The sequence below is a fragment of the Tenrec ecaudatus genome, chromosome 2 (genome assembly GCF_050624435.1).
Source record: "Tenrec ecaudatus isolate mTenEca1 chromosome 2, mTenEca1.hap1, whole genome shotgun sequence".
NCBI lineage: Eukaryota > Metazoa > Chordata > Mammalia > Afrosoricida > Tenrecidae > Tenrec > Tenrec ecaudatus.
The window spans coordinates 93,787,525-93,811,364 of NC_134531.1; the positions used below are offsets into that span (position 1 = coordinate 93,787,525).

The 23,840-nt window shown below is 38.6% G+C and overlaps 1 protein-coding gene across 1 annotated transcript in view; it reads right to left on the reverse strand.

Moving 5' to 3' along the window:
• The window catches only part of KIAA0825 (KIAA0825 ortholog), a 498,599-nt gene that overhangs the window by 449,582 nt on the left and 25,177 nt on the right, over window positions 1–23,840 (reverse strand). The window contains exon 2 of the mRNA XM_075541286.1: window positions 832–971. Coding sequence (XP_075397401.1) covers window positions 832–962 — 131 coding nt within the window. The 5' untranslated portion in view covers window positions 963–971. The remainder of the gene's footprint in view (window positions 1–831; window positions 972–23,840) is intronic.

A 23,840-nucleotide genomic window follows, 5' to 3' on the forward strand; every position in this document is an offset into this window, starting at 1 on the left:
CTATGCCCTTTGATTTATTTACTGCTACTTCCTTATGTTGACTGTAAGTGTAAGTAAAATGAAATCCTTGATCACTTCAATCTTTTCTCCATTTATCATGTTATACATTGGTTCAGATGTGGGAATTTTCATTTTCTTTACATTGAGTTGTAATCACTTTAGAAGGCTGCATTCTTTCATTTTAATCAGGAAGTGGTTCAAGTCCTGACTATAGGACAGACAATACACACATATGAAGACAAACTGCTTTCTATCAAAGGCCCTGTGTTAGTAGGAAATTACTTAGTTGTCCCTGCTTCCTCAGTGTTCAGTTGCACTAGCTTCTGGAGTCCCTTCTGGAACATACATTTGGCATAGAACTCGCTTATGTTCCTAGCCTCTCTATGTTAAGTGGAAAGAGGATTTAAAATAGCAAATATTACATAAAAATAATTGTTTTTTCATAAACTGTTTTCTCAAGCAATCCATGGTCTATACTACCATTTTATTTTTAAACTTAAATATTTAATATTATAACTAAATGTATTAATGAAAATCTGTGACATCAATATTGACAAACTCTAAGAAACCATTCATAGAAATTCAATAAACTTTATTTTTGTGAAGGTAGTCAGCTATATTTTTCTAATTTTATTAAAAATATTAACCAGATACAGATAATCATGTTAAATTCCAAGAGTGGGGAAGGATATAAACAGTGTTTTCCATAAATTTAATAATAGTTACAAATGTAAAATTATCTAAGAGCAAGAAACACTAAAACTAGCATAGGTAAACTTCATGTAAATAACATAGGAAAACAATGTGTTTTAAATAGTTAGCCATATTTACCTTGTAGCATTTTGTTCTAGCTTTTCATCAATGTCACTGAAGATCTGCTTAAACTCCATGTCTCCAGGGAATGAATTCAACAAACAGCTTAGGTCAAAAGAATTAAACGAATATTCATTTCTCCAATCCATTCTGAGGAACTAGAATAAATAATAAAACACATAAGTTACCCAAACATGAAACAAAAGCAAAAATAAAAGTTTCAAGTTATAATACTAAACCAAAAATAATAATTCTCATATATATAATGAAATACAGTGGTAGAACTCCAGTATTATTAATCTAGGTAGAGTGTTTTGTTATTTAAGTTTCATGAGGTGTGACCTAATTTTCACACTTCTTTGTGATTTGAAAGCTTAACAAAACAGTACCCCTCAGAGAGTACTTAAGCATCCTGCTGCTTCTCACTGCAACCACAGCTGTGAAATCATAAAGTTCCGCAGACCACAGAAACAAGCTTGAGTGCAACAAGAATTTCACACTGTCCAGGATACTGCAGCCTCCGACATGTTAAAGTTTCATCATCTGCTATTTATATGTGAAGCAAGCAAATTTTTCTGGACTTTTTTCTCTAAAACCTCCTTATGAGTAAATGATATCTTGAGTGTGCTTCTAGAGGAACATGCATTTTCCTGCTATCATAACTCTATTCATTCATTCCACATAGATGTGCTGAATGTTTGCTATCTGTGAGGCATGGCTGTAGGAGTTGGGGATATCACAGCAACAAATTAAAGTACCTGCTTTTGTGGAACCTTTACTCTGATAGAGAAGGCAGATTTTAAAAAACAAACAGACTAGATAAAAGAGCACATGCCAAGGGTGCTCTATGGAAAAGCAAAGCAGGGCAATGGGCTAAGAGTGCTGGAGTTGGGATGACAGAGGCCTCTTAAAAAAGGTGGCATTGGAGAATAAAGTACGTAAGGTAAGCTGTAGGAGAAGAGATGGAGTAAAGGCAAGCTAGCTTCTTAACTACTTTGGCCAAGGGGTGAATTTTATCGTATCTGCTCAGATTTCACATGACCTCACCTGGAAGTGCGTTCACTGACTAGATATTCGACTCCAGGAAAACTCTAACATGTATCAAACCAAATCCACTGTCATCCATTCCATTTCTACTCACAGCAACTGTAGAACAGCAGAACTGCTACTTTGGGTTTCCTAAAAACACTTGCTGCCATCAAGACCATGCTGACTCATAGTGAGCCCCTGTGGGTTTCCTGTAACTACTTATGAGCTTAGAAAGCTCTGTGAAGTGTTACAGAAACAAACATCCTCATCTTTCTTCTGCAGATCAGCTAGTGGATCTGAATTCCCAATCTGCACCAAATACTTAACCCACTAGACTACCAGGCCTCTTTTCTACCTTACTAAGTGACCATAAATTTCCAGTAGACTAGATAGCAGGCTTTTCTGCCACAGTTGTTCATTTGGTTGCTACTGACCTGGTTCAAATGTCCAATGATCCTTGGTTGTCCATTTTTTGGTCCAATCTTATTTACAAACAAAAGACTACCATGAATAAATAACGGCAGCTAGTGAGGGTGTGCATTGTAGTTATGTCAGGTACTGTGTATGGGAATGCCAAGTAACTAAGCACATAGCATAATTTGAACAAGTGAACAGGAGAACAATATGCCTAGGGTAAATGCTTTACACGCATTTTTGGTTAATTTGTCTTTTCCCCTCTCAGACCTTTGTAGATATCTTGAAGCAATCTAGAATTCTGCTTCCCACTTTGGTCAATACCAAATCTTTCTCTATTCACTTCAATCTTCGATTTAGTTTACAAAGCACTTCCAATCACTAACTGCTACAATATGACATGAGGAAGAGACTGACTTGTTTAGCTGCTCCTAGGCATTTCTTTAACTCTTCCTTGCGGCCTACCCCACTCTATCATATTGTCTCAGAAGTTGGCTTTACTCTCCATGAACGGCTCTCCCTCACAAGAAAACTTCCAGTTTTTACATGGTGTCGAGTGGGATTACCATATCTTCAGTTTCTTCACCAACCTGAGATTCTTTACTTTCTAACTTCCAGAAAAAAAGGCAAAGGCACTGCATATTTCCTTTAGGGTTGGTTTTGTGTGTATCTTTACTGATTTTCAATGCAATATCAATATCTTCTAAATTTTCTTTCAATTTCCTACCCTGAGGTAAATACACCCCCAAAAACACAATATATTACATATGCACAGCTTGGTGATAAGTCTTGCTAAATAGGTCTGGCTTAATATAGTAGATACCAACTATTTATTTGATATCTATATTTATACAGCTATATCTAATTGCTAATGCTGTCATTGTTTATAGGTTCTATCAAGTCGGTTTCCATCTATACTGACTTAAAGCACAATAGAATAAAACACTGCGCTGTCCTATCTACTATCCTCACAATTGTTCCCTTGCTTGAGCCCATTGTTGCAGCCAGTCTGTCAATCCATCTCCTTGAAGGTCTTTCGCTTTTTCGCTGCCCTTCTACTTTACCAAATATCATCTTCTTCTTGACATTTCCAAACTATGTAAGAAGTCTTGCCATCTTTGCCTAGAAGAAGCATTCTGCAGTACTTCTTCCAAGACAAATCTGTTTGTCTTTGAGCAGTCCTTGGTACTTTCAGTATTCTTCTCAAGCACCATAGTTCAAATGCATCAATTCTCTTCAGTCTGCCTTATTCAATGTCCAAATTCGGCATGCATATGACACTTGAAAATACCAAGACTTCAGTCAGAAGCACCTTAGTCCTCAAAGTAATAACGTCCTTGCTTTACAATACTCTAAAGATGTCTTGTACAGCAGATAACCTAATGAAATGTGTCTTCTGATAGTTTGACTTTCACTTCCATGAGTATTGACCGATTGTGGATCCAAGCAAGACAAAATCCTTGACAATTTCTCCATTTATCATGATGTTACCTCTTGGTTCAGTTGTGAGAATTTTGATCTTCTTTACACAGAATTGTAATCCATACTGAAGGATACAGTCCTTGATCTTCATCAGTAAGTGCTTCAAGTCTTCCTCACTTTCAGCAAGCAAAGTTGTGTCATCTGCATATCGCAGATTGTTATGAAGAACTTCTTCTGATCCTGTGCCACATTTTTCGTGTATGCTCAGCATACAGACTAAATAAGCATGTGGGGGGAGGATACAACCCTGATGCAATATTATCTTGTTCTGTCTATACAACTGACTCTTGATCCATGTTCAAGTTCTGTAGGAACACAATGAAATAATCTGCAATTCCCATTTTTACTAGGCTATTATGAGTTTGTTCTGATCTATATGTCAAATCTCTTTACATAGTCAATGAAAAACAAGTAAACATCTTTCTTGCATTCTCTGCTTTGAGCCAAGATCCACTTGACTTCAGCAATGCTAATGCTGACTTATTTTAAAAATTAAATATTAAAAAGCCACAATCAGAATTTTTTGGCCATAAGTAGTCCACCCTTCCATTTTTTTATTTCCTCCCTATGACCTTACTTCTGTATTTCTTTCGACCTACTTATCTACCAACCTATCTATTTTGTTTTACTCTATACACTTCCACAGTATAATTTTGTAGTTGTTGCCTTTAGGTGCCATCAAGTAAGTTCCAACTCAGAGGCCCTATGTCCAATAGAACTGAATACTTCCCTTCAAAATCCTACCTTGTTCGCACCCATTATGTCAGTACCTCTTCTGGAAGTTCTTTTTCTTCTTTTTTTTTGCTGATGCAACTTTACCACATACGATGCCCTTTTTCAGGGACTGGTTCCACTTAAGATCAAGTCTATCCACTGTCACATCTGAGGAGCAGCCTGGCTGTCGTTTTTCCAGCACAGATTTGGCGTATCTGGAAGTCCATGGCATATTTATTATTCTTCCCCTATATCCTATATCTCAAAGGCATCACCTCCTTCAGAATTCAGCCTTCCTTATCAATGTTAGCTTCAATTTATATTGTGCTTCTAGCATTGAAATATGATTATACTTAAGTTTCTTAGATTTAAAACTCTATGTTGGTATATATGAAAGATAAAATATTAGAATCCAATTTAATTTTATACATTTTCTAGTATTAAAATAGAAATAGTAAATATTTTTAATAGGACAAATTTCTATAATCAGACCTTAGAAGTTGTATAGTTAGCATTCAGTTTTGACTACAGGACAACATAGCTCAAGATTCCTGATAAGAAATGACAAGTGTCTACAGCTAGTTAGCAGGCTCTGGGAAATAGTGTGTAGCTAAGGTCACACTCTGTAGTCTAAATTTCAATCCATCTTTGTTTTTCTCTTTTCTTGCACATGTTGTAATTCCTGTGGATGCTAATAACTTTCCTAATTATTTTTAAAAATTTTCAAAAGAAAACCAGCTGTATATGCTGATAATAGCAGATGTTGTAACAAGTGGTTATTTTTAGTTAAAAACAAACTATTCTAGAAAAATTAATGAGAAGACTTAAATAGTGAAGATATGCAGAATTAGCTTGAATTTTTAGAACATATTTTACTCAGTATTATAGGAAAAAACATGCTAGAGAGACAATAAAAAATTGTATATGTGTACTTATCCTTACTGAATGTAGTCTACTGTAAATACACTTTAAATATGTTTCTAAATGTTTGTCACCTTGTATTTTGACTCAGGATGGTAACAATGTGGTAATTATAACAGTTGTAAAATATATATAACACTGAAGCTTAAATAAAACTATTATATTTTAAAAGACTTTTTTTCTTTTAGTAGATAAATGGCAGACTGTTTTCTAATCATTCATGATTCTCGATTATTTAAGTATCATCATGTGTAAAAATTGAAAATTTTGAATAATTTGTTGAGAAAGAGATCCTACGTGTGTTACTTCATTTGTTTAAGTTTGTTTTACTATACTCTTGTTTATTACTTTAGCATAGAAAAGATTCCAAGTAAAGGAAATGCTGATCAATTCTTCCCTCTAAATAAAAACATTTCTCTTCACTTTAAAATTTATCCCAAGAAATTATACAAAAATTTACCATTTTTAATTATAGTGCTAAGCTTTGGGTTTATTATAATACATATCATATACACACATTGTACTGAGATCTACATTTATAGCCTCCATTCATTGTGTTATTATATAGGATGAAGACTTCACTGGTCTTGAACAATTCTATGATGGGAACTCCAACTGCTTTCTATCTAGGAGTCCTGACTTTGTCTTTCTCTATTACCAACTCTTGCATTCCAACCACCAGCAATATGGATGTACACTGATTACACATTTAATCAATTTCAGAGTGGAAAATGTGGTAGAGTTCTTCAATTTCTTCATCATTGGCTTTAGTGGCTGGTTATGAATCAGAATAATAGTTATGTTGCCTAGTCTTTTTTGTAGGCAAATGGACATTATCCTTTCACATAACACACTAGAAAGAAGGAATAGGCTATCAACCAGTATTGTACTTCAAGAAAGATCTTGAAGTTTACTTTGACAATGACTGTGACACTATTCATCCACCAGAATTTGGCATTCCTGGTAGAGTAAACTTTATTATAGTCTGATTCAGAATGGCAACTCCAGTCTATTTCAGTTCACTAATGCCTAGGGTTTTGATCTTTATGTGTGTGTGCCATTTCTTTTTTTTTTTTTTTTTACATCTTGGCTTTTTATTTATTTATTTTTAAATATTTTATTAGGGGCTCATACAACTCTTATCACAATTCATGCATACACATACATCAATTGTATAAAGCACATCTGTACATTCTTTGCCCTAATCATTTTCTTTTTTTACATTTTATTAGGGGCTCATACAACTCTTATCACAATCCACACATATACATACATCAATTGTATAAAGCACATCCTTACATTCTTTGCCCTAATCACTCTCAAAGCATTTGCTCTCCACTTAAGCCCTCTGCATCAGGTCCTCTTTTTTTCCCCTCCCTCCCCGCTCCCCCCTCCCTCATGAGCCCTTGATAATCCACAGATTGTTATTTTGTCATATTTTGCCCTATCCAGAGTCTCCCTTCTCCCCCTTCTCTGCCATCCATCTCCAAGGGAGGAGGTCGCATGTGGATCCTTGTAATCAGTTCCCCCTTTCCAACCCAATCACCCTCCACTCTCCCAGCATCGCCCCTCACACCCCAGGTCCTGAAGGTATTGTCCACCCTGGATTCCCTGTGCCTCCAGCTCCCATATGCACCAGTGTATAACCTCTGCCCTATCCAGTCCTGCAAGGTAGAATTCGGATCATGGTAGTTGGGGGGAGAAAGCATCCAGGATCTGGGGGAAAGCTGTGTTCTTCATCGGTATTACATCGCACCCTGACTGACCAATCTCCTCTCCTAAACCCTTCTATGAGGGGATCTCCAGTGGTCGACACTTGGGCCTCGGGTCTCCACTCTGCACTTCCCCCTTCATTCACTATGGTGTGTATACACACACACACACACACACACATATATATAATCTTTTTTTAATTTTTTGCATGATGCCTTATACCTGGTCCCTTTGGCACCTCGTGATCGCACCGACTGGTGTGCTTTTTCCATGTGGGCTTTTTTGCTTCTGAGCTAGATGGCTGCTTGTTCACCTTCAAGCCTTTAAGACCCCAGACACTATCTCTTTTGATAGCCGGGCACCATCAGCTTTCTTCATCACATCTGCTTATGCACCCGTTTGTCTTCGGCAATCATATCATGGAGGTGTGCAGCCAATGACATGATTTTTTGTTCTTTGATGCCTGATAACTGATCCCTTTGAGACCACGTGATCACACAGGTTGGTGTGCTCTTCCATGTGGGCTGTGTTGCTTCTGAGCTAGATGGCCGCTTGTTTATCTTCAAGCCTTTAAGACCCCAGTCACTATCTCTTTTTATAGCCGGGCACCATCAGCTTTCTTCACTACATTTACTTGTTCACCCACTTTGGCGTCAGCAGTTGTGACGGGAGAGTGAGCATCATAGAGTTCCAATTTAATAAAAGAAAGAATTCATGCATTGAGGGAGTGCTTGAGTAGAGGCCCAAGGTCCTTCCGCCACCTTAATACTAAACCTATAAATACAGACACATAGATCTATTTCCCCATCCTCATATATATATTTACATGTCTTTGTCTAGACCTCCATACATGCCTCTTGACTCCCAGCTCCTTCCTCCATCTCCCTTGACTTTCCTCCTGCCACACTACCATGCTCCGTCCCCACCTGGGCTACAGCTATACCTCTTCTCTTACCCTTGCTCATTCCCCACCAGGCCTGCCACTCACCCCTCACTACCATTTTGGGTCCCATGTTGTTCCCTTGTCCCTGTGCTTGTTAACACCACTTCCTTGCCCCCCTACCCCACCCCCAACCCAAGTCTCCCCGGAACTGTCGGTCCCGTTGTTTTCCTCCAGATAGTTCATCCAGCCTGTCCTATTCAGACAGACCTGTGGAGACACTAACATGCACAAAAACAAGACAGAGGAAAACATTTCATTTTTGACAACTTCCAATGCTTTTATATCATACTTCAAACAGTCCAAATTCTGATTATTAATAGATGTTTGCAGCTGTTTCTTCTCATTTCCAGTCATACTCAATCAGCAAATGAAAGTCCCCAAATGCTTAATTAAGTGAATGGAGCCAAGGTCCATTCTACTTTGAGGAGGCAGCTCTTCCACAATCTTATCTGACTGGCTTCCAACCTGAGGTACTCATTGTGTGACACTTTATCAGATAGGAGACCTGGTGATGTAGTGGTTACTTGTTGGGCTGCTAACTACAAGGTCAGCAGTTCAAAATCACCTGCAGCTCTGTGGGAAAAAGAGAGGTCTTTCTACTGCAGTAAAGAGCTATTGTCTTAGAAACACACAGAGGCAGTGATACCCTGTCTTATAAGGTCGCTATGTGTTGGCATAGACTCTGTGGTTGTGAATTTTTGTTTTTGTTTCGGAAAATGTTCTGATGTTGTTCAAAAGGTTTTCACTGCCTAATCCCTCAGAAGTGGACGGCCCATTCTTTCTTACAAATCTGTAATAAGTCTTAAAGTTCCTCTTAAAGTGCCTTAATCATAGGCAATACTGCTGTTATTTGTAATACTGGTGGATTGCTTCCATCATCACAGCAACATTCAAACCACCGCAGTACAGCAAACTGATAGATTCATGGTAGGATCACTCAGGAAGTGGTAAAGCTGAAATTCATACTGCCTTCAAAGCCTATCTTTATCACAATGTTATAAATAAACTGCCTCTTTGTATAAACCAGTGGTTCACAACCTGTGAGTCCTGACACCTATGAGGGTCGAACAACCCTTTCACAGAGGTCACCTAAGACCATTAGAAAACACATTTCTGATGGTCTGAGGGCCCGAGACAATGCTCCTCTATCCATCTCCAGGCAGGTCCACACACATTCAGATACATCCACAAACAAGTGCCCGGTGTGATGACATTGTAACACCAACCCCTCACAACACCCCGTACAAATACAGGTGTATGAAACAAGGTTGGTGCCATAATGTACATACGTGAAGCAGTCACACGTGTGTAGAGAGCAGCTATTGTGCAGAAAACAGCTGCTGTGTTGAAAGCAGCTACTCTGTGAAAAGTAGCTATTGTGTTGAAAGCAGCAGTATTGGAGGTAAGATGATACTTGATGAATTATAATTATGGGGTAAATTCAAAGTCATGTACTATAAAACCATCAACTGCTTTCTTTGAAGAACATGACATTGAACCAGACAAAAGGATTACGATAATAATTTGTGATAAAACACTTGCACACATGCTTGCAGATGAAATTTCATCATACTTTCCAAATCTATCTGGTACCCTATTTGCACTTGCCAGAAGCCCATTCACAGTCAAAGTTGAAGATGTTCCTGAGACAGCACAAGAGGGGTTCATTGAACTTATTAACAACGATGCAGCAAGAACTGATTTCTCTACAATGCCAGTTACAAAATTCTGGATCAAGTGTTTGTAGTCATATCCTGTTCTGTCTGAGACTATGTTGTGCCTCCTTCTTCCATTTCCAACAACATATCTTTGTGAAACAGGGTTTTCCAGCTTGTTGGTTATCAAGTCTAAATACAGAAGTAGACTTGTTGTGGAAGATGATCTTCATTGTGCTCTTGCAAAAACTGCCCCAAGAACTTCTGATCTGGTGCAAAATGAGCTATCTCAACCTTCACACTGATGTTGGCTTTTTACACATAGTGTTGCAAAATGTAGCAATGTATTTTACTGTTGTTATATTAAGACTTACCCATGCTACACCATGCGTCAAGACAAAATTTCATTTATTTGTAATTAGAAATAAATATTTCACAATATATAATTACAAATTGTTTTTGTGCTTAATCACTATGCTTTAATTATGTTCAACTTGTAACAATGAAAACATATCCTTCATATCAGATATTTACATTATGATTCATAACTGTAGCAAAATTACAGTGATGAAGTAGCAACGAAAATAATTTTATGGTTGGGGGTCACCACAACATGAGGAACTGTATTAAAGGGTTGCGGCATTACAAAGGCTGAGAATCACTGTAAACTAATAGACAAAAAAGCTGCTTTTACTTATGTTGACTAAGTTACTCCTACATGTAAGTGGCAGCCTTCCCTACAGCTATTATAAAAGTTCTGCACTCGAGGCCCCACCGAGCCCTGGGTGCCTCCCTCTCAGGGGCCCAGCCCCAGACTGAGGGGAGCCCGGAGGCTGGCTGGGGACTGGGCAGTGGGGTGAAGGCCCTAGAGAAGCTGGATGATAGGCAGGAGCAGGGTTTGGATTCTGAGGGGGTCCCTGGGGGCTTCCAGGAGGAAGAGGAACAGAGTGGAGAAGAGAGTGAGGCTGATGAGCTAGGGGAGACCCTCCCCGATTCCACTCCCCTGGGCCTCTTCCCTGGGTCCACATGGGACCCCGCTGGGGAGGAGAGGCCCTCCCCGCAGGGGGATGCTAGGCAGGAGAGCTGGGGGCCCTCTGCCAGCTTGGGCTCTGAGGGTCTTGGGGCTGGACCCTCGGAAACAGAGGAAGGTGAGGAGGGGCACAGCCCCGGCTCTGACCTGTGGGAGGAATTTGAGGACCTGGGGACAGAGGCCTCTCTTCTTCCCGGGGGTCCCGAAACCCTGTGACAGGTGCCCCAACTGCTCCTGGAGCCTGCAGTCTGGGACTGGGATGAAGAGTCCGATGGATTTGCTGATGAGGAAGAGAGTGGGGAGGACTATGAGGAAGAGGAGGGAAGAGGGACAGGGCAGTGGGGGCCAAGGTCCTCTGTAGGCAACCTGCAGACCCTCAGTGGCCCACAGAGAGGGGACCTCATGGAGTCTGAAGCTGCGGGGGTCAGTGTGCCTTGGGATGGTGAGGGCCCAAGAGACGTGGCGGCAGATGCCCCCATGCCTGTACTGCAGCCGGAGTCCCAAGACAGCGCTGAGGCTTCCAGCCCAGAGGAGCCTGCAGACTCCCATCCGGCTCCTCTGCAGAGGGAGGATGCAGGCTCTGGCCCCATGGAAACCCCCAGTGGGGTGGAGGGCACAGGCCACCAGGGCACAGGGGAAATCCTTCTTGTCAATGGCCAAGGTCCCAGCTGGGGGGAGCATGTGAATGGGGGCCTGGAGCAGTCTGAGGGAGGAGGACCAGGGAAGCTGGGGGCCCCTGAGGGAGGCAAAGGGAGCCCTTCTGAGGTGGAGGAGGGGGACCCTCCAGAAGCCCCCTGGGCAGGGATTCCTCTTCACTTGGGCCAGGGCCAGTTCCTGAAGTTCACCCAGCGGGAGGGGGATGGAGATTCCTGGTCCTCTGGGGAAGACTAGAAATAGACCCCTCCCACACACCCCACCCCTACTCAGGGGTTCTGCCCTAGAATTTCCTACCTTGGTTTCTGTCCCAGAGCCCTCGCCCTCAGGCAAATTGGATGGGGTGTGGCAAATGGGGTCTTTCCAAGGGTGTGGAATCCAGGTATCAAACCCGACTCACAGGCCCCCTGGGGGGTGGGGGGACATCCTGTCTGCACTGCCCCCATCCTGGGAGGCTTACCAGCTAAGGCCCCTCTGTAGCCCTGGCCTGTCCATCCACCAGCTGAAAGAAACAAGAGGTCCTGGGGTTCCGCTGAGGGGAGGGGGGCTGTGGTGGTCTCACCAGCCCTGCCCCACCCCAGCTGCAGCAGTCCTTAGCTCCAGGGCTGAGGGGGGCTCTCTACCTGGACTCGCCCTAATCCCCCACTGTGTGGCCCTGCCTGGCTCCTCTCTGCCTGAATAAAGGGATGCCACTTCCAAAAAAAAAAAAAAGTTCTGCACTACGAAGCCTACGTAATTGAAAACTTAAAACTTGTATTCTTAAGGCTAGATCTTCTCTTGTAATACTGTAGAGTTGTCAGAATTGTCTTTCTTTTCAGTGTTTGTTACTTGAAATTGTATTATTTTAGCCTCCGTCCAACACTGGAATAAATCTCAAATGGACTTCAATTTGCTGAGTCATTTAAAATATTTTATAAATTGAAGTCTTAAATTAGGAAATAAAGAAATTGTTCTTTTCCATTTATTTTCTCAATTCTAACCAATAATATTAGCTTTTCCCCCAAAGACAGTGATACTTTCTATTAATAACTGTGTCAATTCTGAAACACTATAGTTGTATGGGCTGGAATATCAATATGCACTTGATAAGTACACGTAACATACTAAGCTATTAAAATTACCTTCTTGAAAATATAGAATACAGTATATGCTCAAATATAAGCCGACCCAAGTATAAGCCGAGGTAACTAATTATTACCTGGGAAACCAGAAAAACTGATTGACTCGAGGATAAGCCTAGGGTGGAAAATGCAGAAGCTATTGGTGAGTTTCAATAAAAAAAAAAAAGTGAAAATAAAATTACTAAAAATTGAGACAGCAGTGGGGTAATGTATTCAAATATTTATTTTAAATAAAAAACATAAATCAAAGGGCAAGTCATTTAACATTAGTAAATCAGCACAGTAAGTGGAAAATAGGTTTAACAAAAACAATAAGGTATCAACAATGATACCTGAAGAGTACTATTCCCTGAGCTCAATCAGCAACCAAGCTAAAAAGTAAAGAGTTAAAATCCTTCAAACCTGGAATCCTCATCATCATCCCTATCCCAATGCAGAGCTTCAGCTGGTGTGAGGTCATCATAGATGCAGTCCTCACTGAGATCACCGTCATCACCATCACTGCTGTCATTTTCATACAAAGCGCAGTCTTCACTGCCATCCATAGCATTACTAATACTACATTTCTGGAAGGCACGTCGCACCATGTCTTCTGGAATGTCTTCCCATGCATCTCAAACCCACTTTGCTATTAACTCTATGTTAGGTTTCATGAGATTTCCTCTTTTTGTTAGTCGGGCTTGACCAGATGACACCCATTCATGCCACATCCTTCACACATGGCCTTTAAAAGGCTTATTCAAAGATACACATCATAGGATGGCTCTGATTGGTTAGATATGAGTAAACAAACATCAAAGCCCTGCAGTGTCAGCAGGGCTTTGAATGAACAGCGGAGAAATGGCAATCACCCGTGAGATAACGGGCGCTTGTCCTGTTACCTTGGGGTTGGGGGCAGCGAGATGTTACACCTCACTCGGGTACCACTGACCCGTGTATCAGCCTAACCCCAGTTTTTCAGCACACTTTTTTTTGTGCTGAAAAACTCGGCTTATACAGGAGTATATTCAGTACTTCATTGTGATTTCTGTATTAGTGATTCATATGTAGATATATATGTATGAAGTAGACATTGATGAGGTCAGTCAGAACACACTATTGTAGCTTTACAAGCAAACAGAATTATTTGCCAGATGCTCTAGTCACTAAATCTGACGCAAGTTTGATTTATTTTTAATGCATTTTTTTTAATTTTAACAATTTATTAGGGGCTCATACAATTCTTATCACAGTTCATACATATACATACATCAATTGTATAAAGCACATCTGTACAGTCTTTGCCCTGATCATTTTTTTCTCCTCTTTTCTTTTTTTACATTTTATTAGGGACCCATACAACTCTTATCACCATCCATACATATACATACATCAATTGTATAAAGCACATCCATACATTCCCTGCCCCATTTAATGCATTTTTTGAGGAAACAGTTTCATTTTAATATTTCTTTATAACTTCTAAATGCAATTCTGGCTCTCTTGCATCAATACAATAGTGATACCAAGATAATGTGAAAATGAATTTTAATTTCATCATTCTTTTATGATTCGGTACTCACACACTTTACATAACCTGAAAGTCACAAAATTAATATTTATTTTGAAATTAGAATTAAATAATGATACAAATTATGGGATTACTGAAAGATAAAGTTTTACACTTTTGTAAAGACTTAATCTTGAAAGCCAATAGGTGCAATTTTACTCTGTCCTACAGAGGTTCGGTGAGTCAGAATTAACTAGATGGTAGTAAGTTTGGGTTTTTGTCTTTTATCAAGGACTGTAAAATCTTACTAGTTTGGGGAAAAGTACATCAGTATTGATAAAAATTATTTTATTAATAGAAATTTCAAGTTATAAAGTTTTTAACAGGACAGTTGCATTATGTGTAACTGAGATGTCAGATACATTTTTAAGGAACTTTTTAATTAGATAAGAATAATTTGAACTTAGCACATGCTTTATTATACATGGGTGCTTCTAAAAATTTAAAGAAAAACCCATAAAGGTGAACCCATTGTCACTGAGTCAATTACAACTCGTAGCGACATAATAATTATGGGAGTGTCTTCTCTCTCAGAGGAGCTGTTGAGTTTGACCCACTGAACTTACAGTTGCTAGACCAATGCCTAATCAAGAGGATCTTAAAATATATTTCCAAGGTCTTAAGAATTTCTTTTACAATGTGGCTAGAAGTATTTGCTAGCTATTCATATCAATTTAATACTATTTTCCTAAAATATTGGTAATAGTAGTTTAACAATGTTTTGATGGGATCTCCACCTAGATCCACTGCAATAATTTTTATGACTTTCAGGTCTTTTCTCAGTAAATCATTACCAGTCCTAGATCATCAATATCTCTTTCCACTGACTTAAAATATGGTCCAGCCTCTTGATTTTTAGAAACCAACAAAACCCTCCGTGGGGCCACTTCCTTTCACAAGCCAGCTAGAAGAACAGCAGTTCCTGTGTTCTCGCCTCTCATATATTCCTTAACCCAGCGCCTTCTGGTGTCTACCATAGTCAGGTACTGAAACTAGAAAAAACCAAGGGGCTTCAAAGTGTTCTGGGCAAATTGCTCTCTTCAGTTCTTATTATACCCAACTACTTTGCCCTATTTGATCCTGACAGCCATTCCATCAATACAATTTGTTCCCTTCTTGCCAAGCTTTTGAATTATCTTGCCTTCCTGGTTTTCTTCTTCTCTCATTCATTCATATAGGCTTTTAATTGGAGACACCATACTGGAAACCTGCCTAGCTAACAATACTTCTTTTTTAATCTGAGAAATCTCCAAGAATACAATGAGAGCTTAAGTCTATGCTGTAGGACCTAGATCCCCAGGTTAAAATGAGTTAATTGATGGATAGACATTTGACCCAAGTGGAGTCATCAGATGCAAACATATGCAACAAATTTTTGAGTATGGAATGAAGGTTGGTATAGGGAATCACTGATAGTAAACCAATCAATATAATTATAGCTTCTCAAGAAGGTGGATTGAAGACATGTAACAATGCTCATGATCATTAGTGATTAAAGAGATGTAGTCATTACGGAGATACAAATCAAAACTACAATGAGAGATCATCTGATTTCTGGGGGGAAAAATGGCCAAAAATGGCACTGATTTTTGTGGGAAAAAAACGCTGACAAGGTTGTGGGGAGATTGGAACCCTTATCCGTTGCTCATGGGATTGTAAAAATGATACACCTACTATGGAAAATGGCATGATGCTTCCTCTAAAAGCTAGAAATAATGAGATGATCCGGTAATCCCACTCCTAGGTATTTACTCTAGATCGAATAGTAATGACACAAACTGACAAATGCAACACCTATGTAAAATGCAGCAATATACACAATAGCCAAAATATAGAAATAACCCGAGTACCCCTCAATAACTGTGAATGAATTAATTGTGAAATATACATACAAAAGAATACTACACAAGGAAATATGACTTCTTGAACATTTGACAGCATGGATAATAAACCTGGAGAAATTTAGGCTGAATAAAATAAGACAATCCAAAAATGGATAAGAATTATATAATCTTAATCTTATAAAAAGGGAAGAATTGTTATTTATACTAAAAGAAACCGTGCTTGGTGGTTAATAAGTGTAATGTAGAGCTCTAATGAGGCTCTTTCAGCTAAGGCTTTTGTTACTCTCACCCAGAGGTTTCCATTTTCCTGATGGATTTGGTTATGAAGGTACTCTGACTGGATTATATGATTCAGCTATGAGTTATTAACAAGATTAATTGTGACTACCATCCTTCTGGGTATAAAATAAGCCATCTCATAAGCAGGACAGAAGATTTTACTACCAACAAGAAAAGAGCCAGCATTAGAGTATGTCTCTTGGACTCTCTAATGCTTGTACATTGAACATACTTGATCCAGGAGCCAGCTTTGACACCTGGGTATCACAGGAACAGAACCAGAAATTGGAGTATAAGATAAAGCAGTGAACTTCCCAGCCCACTGAAAAAGTAAAGCTGAGTGCTTTGGGACAGAAAGCTGGTTTGTGGAGTGGGGTACCTCTGTGCACTTAGTTAGGGGAGCTGGGCTTGCTGATCCATGTAGCTAAAGCTCAGTTCCTCCAGGTTAAAATTTATGGTGGAGTGGCATACACTTTGGACATTTCAGGTAAACTAACTCTAAATGAGCTTTGTAACTTTACACAAGCAGAGGTCAAAGACTAAAGAAGAGGCTTACCTAAAGCCATGACTAATAAAAGGCAGTCCTGACTGAATTGCAATTTGAGCATTTTATAACTTGTTAATTTTCTTAATAAATGCCACAGTCATAGTATTGTCTGTGAAGTTTGCTAGGTCATTGCAATGAATTATCAAATCAAGTTTTTTAAAAAAAAATAGAACTGTGGGAAGTGTAGATAGAAAGGTGGGTGGGGCATGTCTGGCCTCAGGCTTATAGAAATCATTCTTGGTTAGCTGATGCTAATGAAGGTAATCCCGCCCCACACTGTGAAGTTGGAGGAGGTCTGATGCCATCCCCATGCCAGTTCTTTACCAGGGCTGAAAGGAACAGGAAAAGGCAATCACTGTCTAGGTATTAGACACTTGTTATAGCCCATATGAGAAAGGCAATACAGAATTTGGGTGAGACTGTACAATTTGACTAAAATAATGTACACCTGATTATGTATCTATATATGTATTTGCAGAGAAAGGAATATGTGGTATATTCATCTGTAGATGTTAAGCATATATATGTTGTCTAATCTGCAGATATGTTCTTAGACAAGGGTGAGTAAAAAATATTTCTACAGAATCATGTTGTTACTGTTAGGTGCCATGCAGTTCAACTCATAGTGACCTTATGCACAACACAAGGAAACACTGCCCAGTCCTGCACCATCCTCACAATTGTTCCTGTGCTTGAGCCCATTGTTGCAGCCATGGTTTCAATCCATCTCCTTGAGAGATTTTCTTCTGCCTCTTTACCAAATATGATGATGTCCTTCTCCAGGGACTGGTCTCTTCTGACAATATGGCCAACACATGTAAGACAAAGTCAAGCCATTCTTACCTCTAAGTTGAATTCTGGTCATACTTTTTCCAAGACAGATCCGTTTTTCCTTCTGGCAGTCCATAATACTTTCAATATTCTTCTTAAATACCACAATTCAAATGCATTCTTGTAAGGTCTTCCTTACTCAATGTCCAACTTTCACATGCATATGAGGCAGTTGAAATACTATGGCTTAGGTCAGGTATCCCTTTGTTCCCTAAGTAGCATTCTTGTTTATCATGACTCTAAAGAGGTCTTGTGTAGGTTTACCTAATGCAAACTGTTCTTTGATGGCTTGACTACTGTTACCATGAACATTGATTGAGGATCCAAGCATGACAAAATCCTTGACAACATCAACCTTTTCTCCATTTATCATGATGTTACCTATTGGTCCAGTTGGAAGACTATCGGTCTTCTTTACATGGAGTTGTAATCCATACTGAAGGCTGAAATCCTTGATTTTCATGAGGAGGTGCTTCAAGTCCCCCTCACTTTCAGTAAGATTGTGTCATCTGCCTATCTCAGGTTGTTAATAAATTTGCCTCCAATCCTGATACCACATTCTTCTTCAAATAAATAATTCCCGCTTCTCTGATGACTTGCTCAACATCCAGACTGAATTAAAGGATACAATCCTGACACACGCCTTTTCTAATCTTAAAAACACACGGTCTTCCCTTGTGTTCCCACTACTGCCTCTTGATCCATGTACAAATCCTGCATGAGCAAAGCGATGTGTTCCTGAATTCCCATACTTCTCAAGACAATGCATAGCTTGTTATGATCCACATATCAACTGCCTTGGCGTAGTCAATAAAACACAAATAAATCTCTTTCTGGTATTCTCTGCTTTGAGTCAAGATCCATCTGACATCAGCAATGACAAATTATTCTAGGTCCTCTTGTGAATCCAGCATGAATTTCTGGCAGCTCCCTTTCAATGTACCGGTGCAATCATTGTTGGATGATTTTCAGAACATGTTACTGGCTCTGATATCAGCACTAGTGTTCTATAATTGGAGCATTCTCTTGGTCCACTCTTCTTTGGAATAGATACAAACAGATCTCTTCTAGTCAGTTGGCCGAGTAGGTGCCTTCCTAATTTCCTGGCCTAGACCAAACAGTAAGTGTTTTCATGCTTCATCAGTTTGTTGTAACATTTTGATTGACATTCCATCAATTCCTGTAGCCTTGGTTTTGGCTAATCCTTTCAGCGCAGCTTGTACTGCCTTCAGTACTATTGGTTTTTGTTCATATGCTACCTCTTGAAATGGAAGCATGTCAACTACTTCTTTTTGGTACAGTGACTCTGTGTATTCTTTCTATCTTCCTTTGATGCTTCCTGCATCATTCAATATTTTGCCCATAGAATTTTTCTATACTGAAAATTGACACTTGCTTGTTTTTTTGTTCTTTCAATTTATGATATGCTGAGCCTGGTCTCCCATCTTGGTTTTCGAACTCTAGGTCTTTGTACATTTCATTATAATATTTGACTTTGTTTTCTTGAACTTCCCTTTGAAAAATTCTATTTAATTCATAAGGTCATCATTTCTTCCATTTGCATTAGCAACTCTGATTAAGAGCAAGTATCAGAGTCTCTTCTGACTCCACTTTGACCTTTCTCTCTTTCCTATCTTTTTAATGATCTCTTGCTTTCTTTGCAAAGTATTTTCTTTTTGTCCTCCCACAACTCAGGAACTTATCTGTCATTAGTGGTTAATGCATGAAATCTGTTCTTGAGATGTTCTCGAAATTCAGGTGGGATAGACTGAAGGTCTTATTTTGGTTCTCATGGGCTTGTTTTAATTTTCTTCAGCTTTAACTTGAACTTACATGTGAGCAATTGATGTTCTGTTCAACAGTCAGTCCCTGGCCTGTTTTTTAACTGCTAATTTTGAGCTTCTCCACCATGTCTTTCCACAGATGTGATCTATTTGATTGGTGTGTATTTTATCTGGGGAAGTCCTTGTATATAGTCCCCTTTTGTGTTGTGGAGAAAAAGCATCTATTCTGAACAAGTCAGTGGTCTTGTAAAATTCTATCATGCAATCTGGAGCTTCTGTCCCTTCCTCTTTGTTTTGAATTTCTATTTGGCACATTCCAAATTCCAACCATTAGATTTTTCCATCTGTTTCTTGGTAACCTTGAGTCATGCCCCATCAGCAAAGGAAAATCCCAAAGGCTCCACTCCCAAAGGCTTTACCCCACTCACACCACCATGGTTGACTCCACTCTGGGAAAGCAACTCCTCTTCAGTCACATTGTGAGTACCCTCAAACCAGGTGGGCCTGTCCCCCAGTAGTATCTCTGACAATGGTGTGCTTCCTTTCCTTAGCCTTTCAGCATCTGACAATGTTTCAAAGGGATGCATAAGGTTTTCAGCAGTGCCTTCCTCTGAAGTTCCTTTCTAATCCAAATCTTGTTCTTCATCTGGAAGCTCCACTGAAACCTGTTCACTCTGGGTGGCCCTACTACATTTAAAATACTACTGATATAGCCTCCAGCATCACAACATCACACAAGCTACCACAGTACCAAAAACTGACAAACAAGAGGTGGACAAAATCATAGAAGACTTTAATAAACTATAATATCAAAGCTACTGCTGTTTCTCAACAGATTCTCCAGGTAGGTCAATACATTTCTATCTTTGTAAGCAAAACCTCCCTAAGCAAGTCTGTGCTCTTGGTCTTATACTATGTTAGAAAGCAGTTTTCGTATCCTTGAGAGATACAAATCATGATCCTTTGAATTACACTTTGACCTTTGGGAAAGAAAAGTCTAACAGGGAAAAATCAGTACTGTAGGGTAGATAGGGTGCAATTTTCCAATGAAATATTTGCAGGATAGTCCTTGGTACCTACAAAGGATGAGCAAGTGACGTGTCATGATTGGGGGGAAAAATCCGAGTAATTTTCCTGACCTTTTCCTCAACATTGTAGTTTTCAATTTTCCTAAAACAACTTCTTAATAAGTATCTGTGTTCATCAAGGAAATCTATCAAGATTATTCCTTGGTATTCCTCAAAAGAATCACTATTATCTTCTCAGATTACCTCTCTGCCTTGAACTTTACTGGCCCATCAAATCATCTTGGAAACAACTGTCCTGAGTGGACATTTTTTAAAAAGATACCCTAACAAAAGTAAGACAAATTATTGCTGAGAAAACTGTCTGCAGCCATTCACTGATCACAGACACCAATATTTAAACCTGTTTTGTTTAGAACACATCTGCATACACATGAATGGAGACCCTAATAACAATACTTACTTGTGTAATGAAGTACATAACTATCATTGCATCCATTTTGACATATAAAACCTTATAGGACTGTTAATTTAGAGTTTCCAAGGCTGTAAATCTTTATAGAATCAAACAACTTCATATTTCTCCCATGAAATGGTGGATTCAAACCATTGACCTTTAGGTTTGCAGGCCAATGTGTAATGGCACAAATTGGACATTATTTCTTCTTGAAAAAAATTAATGGAATAGCCTATTCAGTCTCCAAAGCTTTCATCTCTTCCTCTTCGTTAGCCTTTGTTGAGTGAATTTGCACTCAAATTCACTGCCACAGAGTGGATTCCAACTCATATCAACTCTATAGGATAGAGTAGAACTGCCTCTTTAGGTTTCCATGACTTAAATATTTATAGGAACTCAGCCTCATCTGTCTCACTTGGAGTGGTTTGTGGGTTTGAACTGTTAACCTTGTGCTTAGCATTTCAATGCATAGCCCATTATGTCACCAGGGATCCTATATAGAACCACTAACTAGACTTCTTACTTTCTAAACCAAATCTAGTCCCTTTCCCACTTTGCTATATAACTTCTATGTGTTTGCTATTGTGTTTTAATACATAACTTCCTCTGTGTTTTCATTATTGTTGTTTAGTCTATAATCCCATCTATGTTTTCAGTATGTCAAGTGGGTTCTAACTCATAGCAACCCCATGTACTATAGAATGAAACATTGTTGGGTTCTGTGGCATCTTCACAATTGTTTCTATGTTGAGCCCATTGTTGCAATCACTGTGTCAATACACCTCACTAACCATCTTCTTTTGCACTGACCCTCTACTTAAACAAGAATGACGTTCTTTTCCAAGGACGGGCATCTCTTGAATCCATTTCCAAATTATATGAGACAAAGAGTCCCAACATCCTTGGTACTCTTTTTTTTTTTTTAGTTGTATTTCCAAGATCAGGAGAAAGATGAGGCGTTCAGCTCCCATAAAGATTTACAGCCTTGAAAACCCACAGGACATTTCTAGTCTGTCCTACAGCTTTGCTCTGATAGAGTTCACTTGATGACAATGAGTTTGGTTTTAAGCTTTTTTCTCCAAGATAGATTTGTTTATTCCTCTAGTGGGCCATGGTATATTCAATATTCTACCAGTTAAATATATTTTGAGTAGAAATTATATTGATGAAGATAACAATTTATAGGTAACAGGCACCTAATATAGCTTGTGTATTATTGTTTAACAGAAAAAAAATTATCTACAACTGTTTTTAAAATATTATGAGAGGGATAAGAAAACAGATCTATTATCAGAATTAATATTTATGCTATCAAATACAATTTAAATGTGCTTTATATGTCTGTTTACAATTTTTGCTATAAAAACAAAAAAGAATAATATTTAAGATCCTTCTAGTTTTAAAATTCTGTGATCTATTCCTTTTATATTCAATCATTGTCATATATTACTTGTAGATTATTTTCAAATTCTATAGTGTAATAGAAAGATAATTCTTCATTGGCTAAAATAAATTCACATGAGATAACCTGAAAAATCTATTTAAAAAGCAATCAGTGAAAGTAAATATTAGATTTTTTCAAGTTAAATCTCAAAATCCACCACTATACTTGCTTTTTACTTTATTTGCAGCTTAACATATCTCAACAGTGAATCTAGTATATCAACATAGTCATCATGATTCAAGCTGCAAATAATAGAGAGTGTCAGTGTCAATTTTGGTCCTCACACTTGCTTCCCTTCACTTCATCTGATTTTAATAACCCTGTCAAACCACAAACAGTCCAAATTACCTTCGTGACACAGAAGCTTTCAAGAAGCAGACAGTATCTCAACTTTCATTTAGCAACTACAAAAGAAAGCTGTCCAGCTGGACAAATATTATTTCCACACTTGACAATCTCTGCAGTTGAGCATGCATTTTAATTTTAACTAAACATGCCAGGAGTTTGATCTGAGCTTCTTGTTTTGTGTAGATTGACTCATAGGACTACCAGACCAATGACTGAAATTGTCATAAAAAATTTTTTAAAAACACACAAAAATCACGCATTTTCTACTAAAAGATGAAACAGATGCCAAAACAGAGGGATCAAAATGTATATGTAAGGGATAATGTGTTGATATAAATTAAAGGAGAAAAAACAAGTTTAGCTGGGTGCTTTAATTATGAAATAAAAGCTAATACACAGAATTTAATCTTGATGTAATTTGGAAGAGTAACAAAAATGTTAGCTAAAATTTTTACCACAGACACCACTGAGAAACAGATTCTAAGATAAAAATCTAAGTATATTTTCCAGTTGTTTTGGATTGACTTGACATCAAATTGAGATTTTTGTACAGTTCTTCACGTTATTGCAATAAACCTCATTTTCTTGACAAAGACAGTAAACGTATACTGTAACAGTCAAGATACCCTCATTTACTCAATGTAAAACTTGAAACATGTCAGGACAGAAATGAAGAGTGAAAATAAGTTTGTAGAGGATTATTAGAATAAAAACTACAATGGAAAAACATTATCATATTACAACAATAAACAGAAACTAAATTTATAAAGTTTAACATATTTAACTTAAATATAAAATTTTGAAGTTTTAAAATGTTTCTGGGAATACTTCCTTTCCAAACTAGACCTGGACAGCTCATCTAATTGTTACTGTCTTCCAATTGCCAGATGTCAATCATTCATCCAAACCACTCTACTTGAAACCAGTCCCCTGTTCTTCCCTCACCACAGACTATTCCATTGGCTTGTAGGATACTGTGTCTCACCTCTCCATCCCCTAACACTATCTTGGACATTACAACTCAGTTTCCTTTACCAGCTCTTCCCCTCTCCTCTTTCCCTGGTCTTCTGAATGGACAATATCATCTCTACAAATGTCCTTACCTTGTACATTGAAGTTTCAGATCTACCAAATTCCAATACTAGATAATATCCTTGGATCTCAGCATACTCAAAGCAATCTTATTTTCTCCTTTCTGAAATATTTTCCTTCTCTTGAGGTCCTGGTGAAAGTTAGCAACACT